The sequence below is a fragment of the Alligator sinensis genome, unplaced genomic scaffold (genome assembly GCF_000455745.1).
Source record: "Alligator sinensis unplaced genomic scaffold, ASM45574v1 scaffold288_1, whole genome shotgun sequence".
Lineage (NCBI taxonomy): Eukaryota > Metazoa > Chordata > Crocodylia > Alligatoridae > Alligator > Alligator sinensis.
In genome coordinates this window covers 1447166-1460329 of record NW_005841876.1, presented here as the reverse complement: position 1 = coordinate 1460329, position 13164 = coordinate 1447166, and the positions used below count along the sequence as shown (strand labels likewise).

Genomic DNA, 13164 nt, shown 5'->3' with positions numbered 1-13164 from the left:
TCTCTCACCTTCCCACGTGTGAGCAGAAAGAAAACAGCCCAGCTACGCTGGCACTTGCCTGCCTCCAGCAAGCACCAGGATCTCTCACCCTCAGCAGCCTTCATCTTAGCCTCTAGCCTCATACGCTTGCATTCAGCCACTGCTTCCTCACAGTCACCATTGCTGCCTGATTGGAGGCAGCTAACTGGGAAGCAGCCAGGGAAGCAGAACACAGGTAGAGTACAGGTCGGAAGAGAAAAATGGAATTATTTGATGGTATACCTATGCCACAGAATGGAGTGCAGTGTAGAGATACCCCAGATAGCTCTCAATAAGCTAAATACTAGGAGCAGTCTAGCTATTGAGCATGGATCTTCATGGAGACTTTCTCAGGCATTTAGAACAAGCAGAATGGGGTCACACACCTCTACATAGAACCAATGTCCTAAGAGAGACCCATAGTCTTGAAGCCAAAACATCTCTCTCTCCTCACACAGACATCAGCCGTGTGCATTAAAACCTCAGTGAAGTCAATACAATGATGTGTCTGAATAACTGGTAAGACAATCCGGACCTTTGAATGCATAGGTTTTAATCACAGTGGAAAGGGGACTCTTCAGCTTTAGCTATCAGGAAAAGAAAAGAGAGAGAGAGGGGGTGAGGGGAGGGAGGGAGAGGGTGAGAGACAATGCCTTGAACAGATATGGAACATTTCTGGAAGCAAAAAGGGTGAGAGAGGAGTGGATGTGCATGTGTGGGTGGCTGAGAAAGGCCCTAGTGTCAGAGAGCACTGCAAAGGAAGTCCAGTCCTGGGAAATTTGCCCAGGGATTTCTGGGCCTCACATTTATTTGTTTATTATTTTATGCCATGAGATGAAAAGGAGTGTAAACTAGGGAAAATATCCTTTACTGCATCTTAAACTTTTACCCTCTTTACGCCTACGCTCCAAACTATGATTTTGCTTTTAGAAATTTTTGATAGGCTTGTTTCATGAACCTTGATCATTTGCTTACATTTCTACAGAATTCCAGTTCCTAGGGAAAGTATTAAGGTTGTGCAGCTCATACAGACTGACAAACTCAACACATAATAACAATAAGCTGACTTACATTTTGAAGGTGCTTTAAAAACAGGTAATAATTTAAGGATCCAATTTTGTCCTCATCATCTGGATCCTGAGGATATGCTTCGTGCATGGACCAAAATACTCTGGGTGTGGTTGGACATGACATTTGAAATGTTTCAAATGGCTTAGACATGCCTTTTGGGCCCTGAGACACGTTACACTTAAGACACAACCAAGGTATTAATTGTTCCCTAAATAGTAATGTGTCCACTAGTTAGAGCCAATTTATGGTGAGATAATATAACGAATGAGTGACAAAGATATTCTGCAAATAATGTGTAACATCTTTGTCGCTTGCTTATACCACACCTTAAATTGAACATGTGGCATGTTGAGACTGAATCACAACAGATCCCAATGCTCAGCAGAGCATAGGGATCTGGCATGGGGCAGCCCCAGGGTCTGAGACACAGAGATCCCCATCTCAATTAGTGGGATCAGGCTGGGACCAGTATTTAGTCCTGGATTCAATGCCACCGTCCAATCCCTGCCATTTGAGCATCTCCCTGATCTTGAGCTTACTATGCCCTGGGCCTTTAAAAAGTAAGTGCAGCTGGGATTCGCAGCTGCACACCTGCTGTTTTAAATTCCTGGGGCACCTGTGGAAACAGCATCTGGTTTGCTGGAAATGCCAAGCCCCTCAGCTGCTTATGCCCTGCACCATGGGTCCCAGTGCGTGGGGAGATTTAAAGAGCACTGCTGAGGTAGCTTCCATCCCAGGGACTTTAAACTCCATGCATGGCAGCTCTGGCCAGGTGGCCAGGTGTGAGGGATCAGAAACTTTCTGTGGGATTTAAAATCCCTGGGAAGAAGGTAAACACTTTGGCATCTCCCACCAGGAGTCGCTAATTCTCTGCACTCAGCATGCTAGCCAGAGTTGCAGGATGTGGAGGTTTGACAATCAGCTGATTGTCAGCTCAGCCAGGACAGTCCTGGTCTTGAACCAGACTCAGAACTGTCCCAACTGGGGTCAACAACCAGCTGATTATCAGCCTAGCCCCAGACTGTGTGGGAGCTGATTGAGTCCCCAGTAGGATCCAGTGGAGCAGTTGAACATAAGCTGACTGTCAGCTGGACTGGATCTGCAAGCACTTGAACTCCTTCAGCTTCCAGTGATTATGATCCTGGGCTCCCCCTGCACTTGCAAATAGTAATGGCATGACTGGGATCTACTCCCTGATTCCATGCACGTGTAGCATGGCAGGAGGTGTGACTGTTGGGACTAGAGATTAGATCTAATTGTGCCATTAAATGAGCGTGTCAGGGGCTCTTGAAAGGTTCCAAAGGACTACTGTACAGAAGAATAGGTGAGATAAAATGGTCTACTGTGTGACAACAATGTACCTTGAAGAAGCAGCCACTGATTTATACTATTTTGTTCCACTGTATGGTACATATTTGGGCTTTGCAAAGCTTTGGTTTCTGATTTGATTTGGCGGATATTCGGCTCAATTCAGTGGCTGAATCTCTGAATCCGAATTGAATCAGGAGATCCTTTAATCTCTCTGAATTGATTCAGAACCCTCCAAATCAATTTGGAGAGATTCGGAAAGATTTGATGATTCAGCCATAGACACAGCTTTAAATGTTTTTTCTACATACCTCAAGCTACCAGGTGGCTTGTGATGCTGAGATGATGGGGCAGATGGAGCGTCCCACAGGAGCACGGGGAGGGGGGTGGTCGAGAGCACACTTGGCAGCAGACCCGGAAATGGACCAGAAGCATCTCCAGTCCACTTCCGGGTCCACAGGGGAGTGCACAGGGGGTCCCACTACTCTGGGTGCTCAAGTTGCTGCTAGAGTCAGAAAGCTGCAGAACTGGGAGAACTATGCCCCCTCTTACTCCCTTCCACCTCCATGACTAAATCAAGCAACTTTGTGGTTGGTGGGCATAAGCAGAGCTGCAGGCTGCTGCAACCCTGTTATGCACCAGACACGGTTGCATGCAGCTGCAGTAATTTTAGAAGTGCTCCAGCTGGGAGGGATAACAAGGGTGCTGCCTGTCTGTCCAAAGCTGAAACACTCCATTTATTTAAAGTTTTAAACCCTGACAAAATTTGAAACACTACAAATGTTATGCCTGTCCATTCTCTCTCATTCAGTGAGGCATGATTAGCTCAGCAACCTTCACGAACACACTAAGGGTTCACTCCTCCCAAAGCAAATTCTTGAATTTATGAGAGAAAGAAATTGAAACTTAATGATCTGTGATGACAGTGGAAGGGGCAAAATTCTGTCCTCAGTTACGTGTCTGCAACTGCATTCGCTTGAGCAAGTCTTGTTGACTTGCAAGGGCTGTGTGCATGTAACTGAGGGTAGAATTTGGAACATGGACTTATAAAGGACAATAATTCCATTCCAGTATGAAATGGTTACAGTTAGTGACAAACAATTCTCAGTACTCTTTGCTTTCTAAGGTATGAAATATCAGACTACTTACAGGAACACCATCTGCCCCAGGAAAGCCGGTAACTCCTCTTAAGCCCTGAAAAAAACAATGCAATTAAAATAAAGCATTACCCTGCTACTTTGTTCTTCAGGAGTACAATGGGACATATAGAAGATTTGAAATTACCTGGTCTCCTTTTGGTCCAGTTATTCCTGGTTGCCCCCTTTCACCTTTATGACCTTTGGGACCTTCTAAACCTGGTATACCTATTAATCCTGGTGGTCCAGGGAATCCCTGAGGTCCAAGCGGTCCTGGTTGGCCCTGACAAAATAAAAAAGTAAAGAGGATTTTTTCAGGAATGATTGTAATATGCAGTGACTGATGATATGGATTCCTTGCAACAGACAACTTCTCTGTAGATAAAAAGAAAAAAACAAGACAACTCTTGTAACTTTGGCAAGCTGGGAACTTTGAAGAAGATCTTTGAGAACAACACACACAACCTACACAACTGTTGCTGTAATGTACAAGACAAAATCAATGCATGAAAATAAGACTAAGAAAATAAAATGATCTTCATCTTAGAATATTCACTACTCTATAAAAGAGAGGTTATCTGTGGAATAAGCAGAGCCAGATTCAGATGAGCAACACCCATCTATCTAAGGCAGTCATTTACAGCACAATCCAATTAAATGAGATGTATTTAATTGTAATATCTATTTAACTGCGATGTTTCTGCAAAACATCTGTGGTAATGAATCAAGGTACTTGGATGTAAGTAGAAAAGATTCATAGAAGAATGGGTACTCGATTAAGGAATGGCATTCGCATAGGTCAAGGAGTTGCTTTGAGGCTCTCCTGTCCTTGAAAAAACTCCCTTCAGGGCACTTCATGGCATATTTAAAATCAATTCTCCTTGGGCTGCCAGTATGACAAAGGTAATCAGAGAAATAGACCATTTCAAGACTTTAGTCAATAGCTTAAGCTTTCATTAGTGAAATAAAGCATTAAAAAAACTATAAATATGAGTTATAGTTTCCATATATATTGTTCAGTAATCAACACAGTAAGCACAATAATAACACTTAAATAGTAAATAATCATCATCAGCATCATCATACTCTCCCATATGGAAAATTCTCTTAATCAGGGTGAGGAGCCATCCAGTAAGACATCCTGATTATGCATATTCTAACTGATTTGTTCTTTAAGAAATGTATTTAGATTTTCATAATAAATTCTGAAATTGAATCACTGCAAAACCAAGTAGAAACAATACTACTATCTGTACAACTAGTATATATGCAGGCTGCACTAAAATGTAGAATACTCATATATCCCCCAGCTCACCACTCTACGACAGCCCTCTTCTTTACAAGATAATTTCAGGGTTTTATAGAATGAAACAAAAAGCAAAACAACAACCCCTCCACTCCAACCAATATGAAATATACTTGTGGCAAAAAAATGATAAGTCAACAAACAATTAATTCTAGGATTTCCAGTATTCCTTTTGTGGATAAGCTGTTGGATTTTTTACTACTGGCCCAAAAGCCTGAGTGGATGCATCTACATGTGTAATTAGTGCACCTGAATAAACACCGGCACAGTTCACTCCAGAGTCAGCTACTACTAAGGTGCAGTGTCTTCACATGCACCTGGGACTGCAGCAATTCAAATTGGGACAGAGCAGCCCGGGACTCTGGGTGACAGCGTTGAGGCTGGCTGAGGCATGAGGGTGTTACAATGCGGGCCTAGCTGGCAGGCAGACCCCGTTATGTAGCATCTTTGTGCCCCAGTCAGCACTGGTCACAGTCTACACATGTGATGAGGCAGCATAAATTATTCTGTTGTAAGATAGTACTTGTCCTGGACAGTGCTAGCCTACAGCAGACTTAATTAATTTACTGAGCCCTAATATGGGCGTACATTCAGACAATGATGCTTTACTATGGAGCTAATTAGTCAACTTTGCAGTAAAGTGCATGTGTAAATGCACCCAGTGTGACTTGATATCTGCAGGAGGTCTGCTGTGCTATTTCACTTTAGTTCATACATAATGAAACCACATGCAAAACTCAGTGTAGTTTTTACAATGCAGTCATTACACCATTGCGCCAGGAATGCAATGGTATAAAGACTGCATTACTTGTTACACCTGTGGGACTAGTCTCTAATATGGATCTCCTATACGTGATATACCATTTGGTTATTTGAGAGAACTGATTCCTATGCCAAAACACAGGGATTTAAGCATTTAAGATGTCATAGTGAAACAGGCACCATGATGTGTTTATGACTGGACACAAATATTCTGCAGCATCCTGCCATTTACAGTTCACTTGCATTATGGGTGAGGCAAAGCTGGGGTGATTTAGCAAAAGGAAGCAAGTGTTTCCTTTCTGTTAGCATATTTAAAATGAACACATATTATTCAAATAAACATCAACTTACAAGTGGAAAAAATGGAAGGTTTGATCCCATAAAAAATGCAAAAAAAAATAGCTCAGGAATGGGGCCCAGGGAGGAGGAGACATATCCACAGCTAGAACTCTGTTCCTCATATGCTGCTGTAGCATAAAGGTGGGGTATAGAGAATGCAAGACAGGTGGTATAGCCTGAAATTTCTACGGCAATAGGGGCTATATTACTGTAGACGTACACAAACCCCATGATCTTCTGTTTCTAAAGCATGTAGACCGACATCACACCAGTTCCTATTAAACTATCTTAGCTATTGATTTAAAATTAATAAATATCATTATGAATAATATAACATTATTCACTATTTCATGCTAATCTGTCCTTTCCATAAACACTTTACACAGAGCTTCAAATATTATCTTAAAGCACACGCATGTCATGTATTAGAAAAAGTGACACAACAAACAAGTAATTCAAAATTCCAATCCACAATCTGTGCTAATTCATTGCCTGAGTTAGCTTAGGTTTCAAATTAAATGTTGAGGGACTTTAGAACATGTTTTTTTAATAACTCCAGAATGAGAGAGAAAGATTTTGTGTAATGAAAATAAGGTTTTATGCATACACTGAAATGAATGAATGCCAGATCAGCTTGTGGAACTATGCACAGAGACAGAGTGAACAGGATCGTGCCAGGCTACGATGGTGGGCAGCAACTCCTGAGTCACAAGCACTGCCTTCTATTAGGATGGCTAATAATGATCCACCTGCAATGTGCCTGTCTCCTTCCACAAGCCGCTGTGGAGGATATAAAGACTGAAACGTGGCAGGGCCATGCTCCTGCATGTGACTTTCCCCAACACCTCCTTGCTATCTTTTGGTAATTTCTTGGGGTTAACTTTCCTGAATTACGTGCAACAATGTTATAAATAACCCTGTCAAAAACCGAGAGCTTATCATGAAGCTCTAAGAAAATAGCACTGTTGTAATATCATATTGGTGTCTGCCTATTCCTTTGCCCAGTCAGCACATCAGGGTGCACTGCATCAGCCCTTTCTCCACTTTCCCTTATTGTAGATCTTTTCTACTGTGAACAAATATATTTCTCCTGTTCAGTAGGAACTGGACTAAGAACACCAGGTCTTTTCACAAAGGTTATTAAGGAACGTTAACCGGCAACATGAAAATAAAGCATTTGAAAGATTTAGTCAAAAAAAGAGCTGGCTTGTCACAATTTGAAGAGCTGGAAATTATGAATAAATGTTTTAGACAACCTACAGCCCTGTTTTAGACACTGAAACTTATTTTCATTCACTCAGTTTTCATGTCGTGTTTATGTTAAACTTCCTTTGATACATATCTAGTCTTCAGACTTCAGGCTCTGACATATTTTTGGCCTTTCAGTTTGATCTTTCATCGTTTGGTTTAATCAAAGTTAAATTGTACTCCCACTGTTCCTCTCACACATCCTGACTGCCAAGCCCAACTTACAGTAGAATGTCTTTATCCTTAACCAGTCCTACTCAGCTCTTTATTACAGATGGAGTTGATAGGGTTGCCTATTGGTACAGTTGCCAAGTATTTTTCATTCGAATACTCTATTTTCGATTGCTTGTGACTTTGTCAGACTTTAACTGACCAGACTGAAATTTTTCATGCTGGGTATCTTTTTCAACCTGAATTTTACCAGCAATATTCAACTGAAACATTTTTGCTGTTTCCAAGAAAGAAACTGGGATTAAACACATTGTTTGGCCCACATTAAAAAAATCTTTACAACTATTTTCTTACAATGGACAGCTCAGTGTTTTCAAGCCAGGACTTGAAATTATCAGGGTTTCTATGACACTGAAATTTTCAGGGTTTCCCCATACAACCCTAATTTATCCTCAAAGTACTATACATTAGGGCTGTGTGACGCTTCGGTAGCCAATTTGATTTGGAAGAGATTTGGCCCTATTCGGCGGCTGAATCTCTGACTCCAAATTGAATCGGAGACCCATTAAAAAGGTCCGAATCAAACTGGATGCCTCCAAATCGATTCGGAGAGATTCAGAGATTCTGAAGGCTTGCAGCAAGGCCTCATGCCTGCATGAGGGCCTACCATCCCTGCTGTTTTCATCCCGCTCTGCCTTAACACACACAAGTGATACAAGTTTTGCTTTCAACAGTTTGAGGTACACTTTTACAGAAACCCCTGCCCCTTTCTCCTTGAAACTTGGCAGGCTTCATGTCCTCAGAAGGGGCTTTCAACCCTGCTGTTTTCATTCAAATCTGCCACAAAATGACGAAGTTATAGGTATTTTAGTGATTCCCCATTATAGTCTATGGCCGAATCTTCTAATTGGTGCTGAATCTTTTAATCTGAATCGCCTGAATCATAGAGTCATAGACTGTAAGTCTGGAAGGGACCTCAGAAGATCATCAGGTCCAGCAACCCCTACACCAAGCAGAAAAAACAACTGTGGTCAGGTGATCCCAGCAAGGTGCAGAGCTAGTTCTAGTATCTCTGCACAGTGTTGTGACCTTGAGACTCTCAGGCATACCCAAGAGTCCCAGGCAGACATCAAAAGTAAATTATTCAATGGGAAATGCAATCGAATCGGGACAGTGATTCAAATCACTGAATGGAATCACTGTCCCTCCAAATCCGAAGTGAATACTTGCTGTTTTGCACAGGCTTACTATACATCCCATGAACTCAATGAAGAAGGTATCTTGTGAAAAAAACAGTTGGTGATCAAAACCAAAAAGTTGGTCCAATAATATATCACCCACAAGTATTCTTGCCCCTGAGCTATCTCCTGGACCATCAAGGCTGGACTACATTACCTCAACACTACCAGTTTGTGAACATGGAACTAAAGACTATACCATCATACATATAATATACAAAAGGGCCAGTTACACAGACAACCTTAATACTAGTATTTCTTAACTTGTGAGTGATAGACCCATAGATTCACACATTTTATGAGAACAAGCTATTAGATGATTTAGCCTGACCTCCTGACACGTCATCTAGCCTGATCTAGCCTGATCTAGCTTGACAAGTCATCATTTCACCCAGTTCCTCTTGATTAAACATAATAAGAGCCTTATTATGTTTGTAAAGTACGTCTTCCAGAACGTCAGAACATCTGCCAGTTTTGATTTAAAGATATCAAGAGGTACACAGATCACATTTCTATGGCTAGTTTGTTAAGTGATTAATAATCCTTGGGGTTAAAAATTTATGGTCATTTGTAAAGGTGAAGGAGAACAACGACTGAAAAAATATCAATGTAATGAAGAATGATCTCTCTCTCGAAGGCTTGAAGTAAAGACTAAATGTCTCTGCATACTTAACAATGATGTTATTACCTGAGCAGGTTTTAAGATAGTCTTTTGGATGTAATTTCAATAATTAAAGAATTGGTAACTTGACTTACTGGTATGATGCATGTTTATAATTGTCTACCACTTTGTTTCGTATGCAGATTTAGAACATGGTTGAGGTGAATTGCTCACCAACTTCTCATCATGTGTAGATTCACAGAATAGTGTGTAGGCATATCACTTGATAATTGTTTTTGAGAAGCGTGTGCAAGGAAACTAGGAAAATAGCAATCCTGGAAGATTAACGATGGGGTTTACTTCCCCATCAGTTCTTACACAAGACTTCCATAACTATCCAGATGATTTATGCTTTTATTGATGGCAGGATACACTTTTAAGTAGGCAATTCCTGTCATGTTCTTCCCATGACTTAAAAGAGCTGGGAAAAAGTCTCACACAATTCATGTGTCCAACACAGGCATGTGCATAATCTATTTAGAGGCTGGAGCAAAGGTCAGGAATTCTAGGAAGCCTGGCAGAATTCTCCCCAGAAAATGTTTGCAATTTCTGTCCCAAATCAGTGCCTGTTCAATGAATAAGTGAAAGAATGTGCTATGAGTGGTGTGATTTAATTTACTGATAACTGCATTCTGTAATTAAGACAGTAGATTAAAAAGATCCTAAAAAGGAAGGTCTCTGGCATGTCCATATGCTTTAGACATTTTTTTCACTTCAGTTCTTTTAGGACCTCAGACCTCTCACACTGTAGAACTTTTATTTTTCTACTGCTAAACTTAGAAAATTAAAAAATAAAACTTGCCATAGGTGCACAACATTGGACAATTATTATTATTAACAATAAACATTTAGATTGCTGTAGTGCCTAGATGTCAACCAGTTTAAAGACACATTATGTCAATGCATGTACCAAGATATATGGTAGGTAGTATAATTTCCTCTGTTTTAGAGTTGATAATCCAAAAAGACAAGACTTCATAATGGGGTGAAAAAAACAAGACAATGTGTGTGTGAGGCAAATGGGGCAAATAGCCTATCAGGAATGGTATTCATATAGAACTAGAGGAGTTTTCATAGCTTCGCCATAACAGAATAATCTCCATCCATTACTAAATGTAATTGTTTTTGATAACACTTCCTAGGTTGAAGCTGGTGTACTGAAACTGATGATTCACTCTCCCTTACAACAAAATGATTCTACATTACAGGTTGGGAGACAAGAAATTAGATTAACTCCATCAACTTAGAAAAGTTTCAGTTCTTGTAAAGAAAAGTTCAATTCTGTGATCTTTGCTTTAGGAAATGTCCTCTTCACCATTCCCTTGGTGCCTACTGGAGACCTAAGCCTTGCTAGCACAATAGTCAAATGGGACTTGTAAATTTTATGGGGGGGCAAGAATTTTGCAGAGTAATTATAAGGCTCTAAAGAAGAAGGAAATGGTAGTGAGGCCAAAGATCGAATGCCAGCAAAGACTTGACAGCTGGTTGACCATGAAAGGGAGACAGTTGCCCAAAAGACAGAAAGCAACTCACAATAAATGGGTGTAAAGCAGTCATCAAAATATTAAGGGTAGAAACACAAGTTGCTTTTCATTGCCTTTGTGCCAACACAAAGACCATGCAAACAGACAGCCATACCCCTGGCTGAAGGTGGTATGGATGAAGGTAGTATCCATTTGTGCTGCTATCTAGCAGTAGATGTGTTTAGTTTATGATGGGAGAGCAGCAGCAGCCTGGAGCTACCCCTGCTCTCCAGTCACCCCAGGCAGGTGTTCTGGGGGCTTGAGCAGCCTGATCCCATGCACCCTGGGAATTACCACCTAGGATTAGGCCCTTCAAACTCCGAGAAGGCCTGCCTGGCTTCCCTCACCTACCAAGGTGTTGCCACAGAGATCTCCAGGGCACGTCTCAGTAAGCAGGGAAAGTTGAAGTTTCTGCACTTACCAAGAAACAGCCCCATGATCTCTAAGGTATGTCTTAGTAAGTGGGAAAAGATGGTGTTTCCCTGCTTACTGAGATGCAGCTCCAGTAAATGGGAAAAGTCATGGTTTCCCAACTTACTGGGATGTGCCCTGGAGATTCTGGGGTGTGTCAGTAAGGGAGAAAGCTGGGCACATACTCTCAGGGTTTGAGCAGCTTAGTCCTGTGTGGGAACTCCCAGGGTCCTCAGAACAAGGTGCATCAAGCCCCAGGAGATCATGGCACTTGTCCTCTCACAGCATGAACAGGTGGGCCAATGGGTGATGTGTATTTTGCCCAGTGAAGTGGATCAGTTGTGCTGGACACATCCACTTCAATGGGCCATGTATTTTCTAGCCTTGGAAGCTTGAGAAGTGGTGAAGTGGATTAATCCAGAAAAAATATCCCAGTCAGGATGAATGGCATCACAAACAAGTCCCATTTTATATTTACTTTGCCAAAAATAGCACTGATGCAGGAAACAAGGTTAGAAATATAGGGACATTTGGGTTAGCCTCCAGAAAGAGAAGAAGCTAGAAGCAACTTTCTAGCCCAGCTGAAATCCATGTGTTTGAGCCACAGAAGGTACAGACTTTTACCTCAAGAATCCTGGTGTTGTATAATGGGGCAAGGCTGGGAGAAACTTGTGATTTGATGTTCATCCTTACTGAAGGAGCCCTTATAGGCAGATCCAGTATGCTATAGAGATGCTGGAATGTGGACTGCATAGTTAGATTGGTACTGGTAGCAGAAAGATCTCGTTTAAAGCTAACCTGTGTATCTTTGAACTCCACCACAAAAAACACTGGATGGCACCTAGTCCTCATCTGCACAAAAAGACTGACCGAAACCCCTTTGTCATTCTCAGCCTAGGAACTATCTTGCGTCTATTTTCTGCATCACAACCCCTTTATGCACTTCCCTGACAGACTTATTTTTCCATTATATGCTTTCAGTGATTATTGAGAATATAGTAAGCCCCTGCACACGTAGGGACCAATTTAGGAAGCACATATAGTAATTGCCTTTAAGCAGGTACTACTCTGGGCCCACGCACAATTTCTTGTGATCCACGACTGGATCACCATCGTTCCAGTGACCTAGAGGAGGGCATTACCTTGCTATACTTCGGGCTCAGAAGGGCATGATATTTTACCTTGGTAATCCAGCTATATTTCTCCTTATTGGAAATGATATTGCAAAGAGGAATGAATGAGCTGTTTTGTAAAATAAAAACCAACCAACCAAAAAAAGAGCAACTTCCAGTCACAAAACACTTCCCATCTAGAAAAAAAGAATATACCTGGCTCAGTTGTTAGACAGCTTTTGCAAGATTTAAACAAAGGCATTTTTCAGGCCAACTATCAGAAATAGTCCCATATAAGTAAAACGCCACTGCAAGGTAGCCAGTTTAAGGATGCATGGCAAATTCCACTCAACTGTGAGTGCTGGTCATCTAAAACCGTAAAGAACTCTAAACATTGTAATAACATCACTTTTATTTAGCTCATCATAATAAACTTATTTCTACGTCATTCATGGATTAAACTTTACAAAATGTTAAACTTTGCTTTCCAGTATTCTTTTCAATTAAGAGAATTCAGAAAATCATCACTAGATGGCAGTCACCATTACTGCTCTGGTCAATGAACTTAAACAACACAGGTGCACATTTGTGAAATACTCAAGACTAATTTCAAACTCTGGGACAGCCTTGGTAAGGAATTAAATTGGGGCAAAAAAGGTGGTGATGCTAAATCCCAATGCAAGAGAAGCAGGATGTTTCTGTTAAAATAATCAGCAGTATAAAAATCAACCGCATTGTGCTATCTTGAAATAGCACTGCATGGGTTATATTCATATCATGCATAATGGTCCATGACACACGTTAGATTTACAACACGATTAAGATGTTAATTGCACCTGCCACTTGGTAAAGCCAATTTA

At 41.2% G+C, this 13164-nt stretch overlaps 1 protein-coding gene across 2 annotated transcripts in view; it reads right to left on the bottom strand.

The window, feature by feature from the left end:
• COL4A2 (collagen type IV alpha 2 chain) overlaps positions 1-13164 on the bottom strand; it is a 225864-nt gene that overhangs the window by 84067 nt on the left and 128633 nt on the right. For both annotated transcript variants that reach the window (XR_003092498.1, XM_006017230.1), the window contains exons 4-5: positions 3682-3816; positions 3547-3591 (exon numbers count right to left, since the gene is read on the bottom strand). Coding sequence is in view for 1 of the 2 variants with exons in the window: in XM_006017230.1 (XP_006017292.1) it covers positions 3547-3591; positions 3682-3816 (180 nt within the window). In the remaining variant the exon portion in view is untranslated. The remainder of the gene's footprint in view (positions 1-3546; positions 3592-3681; positions 3817-13164) is intronic.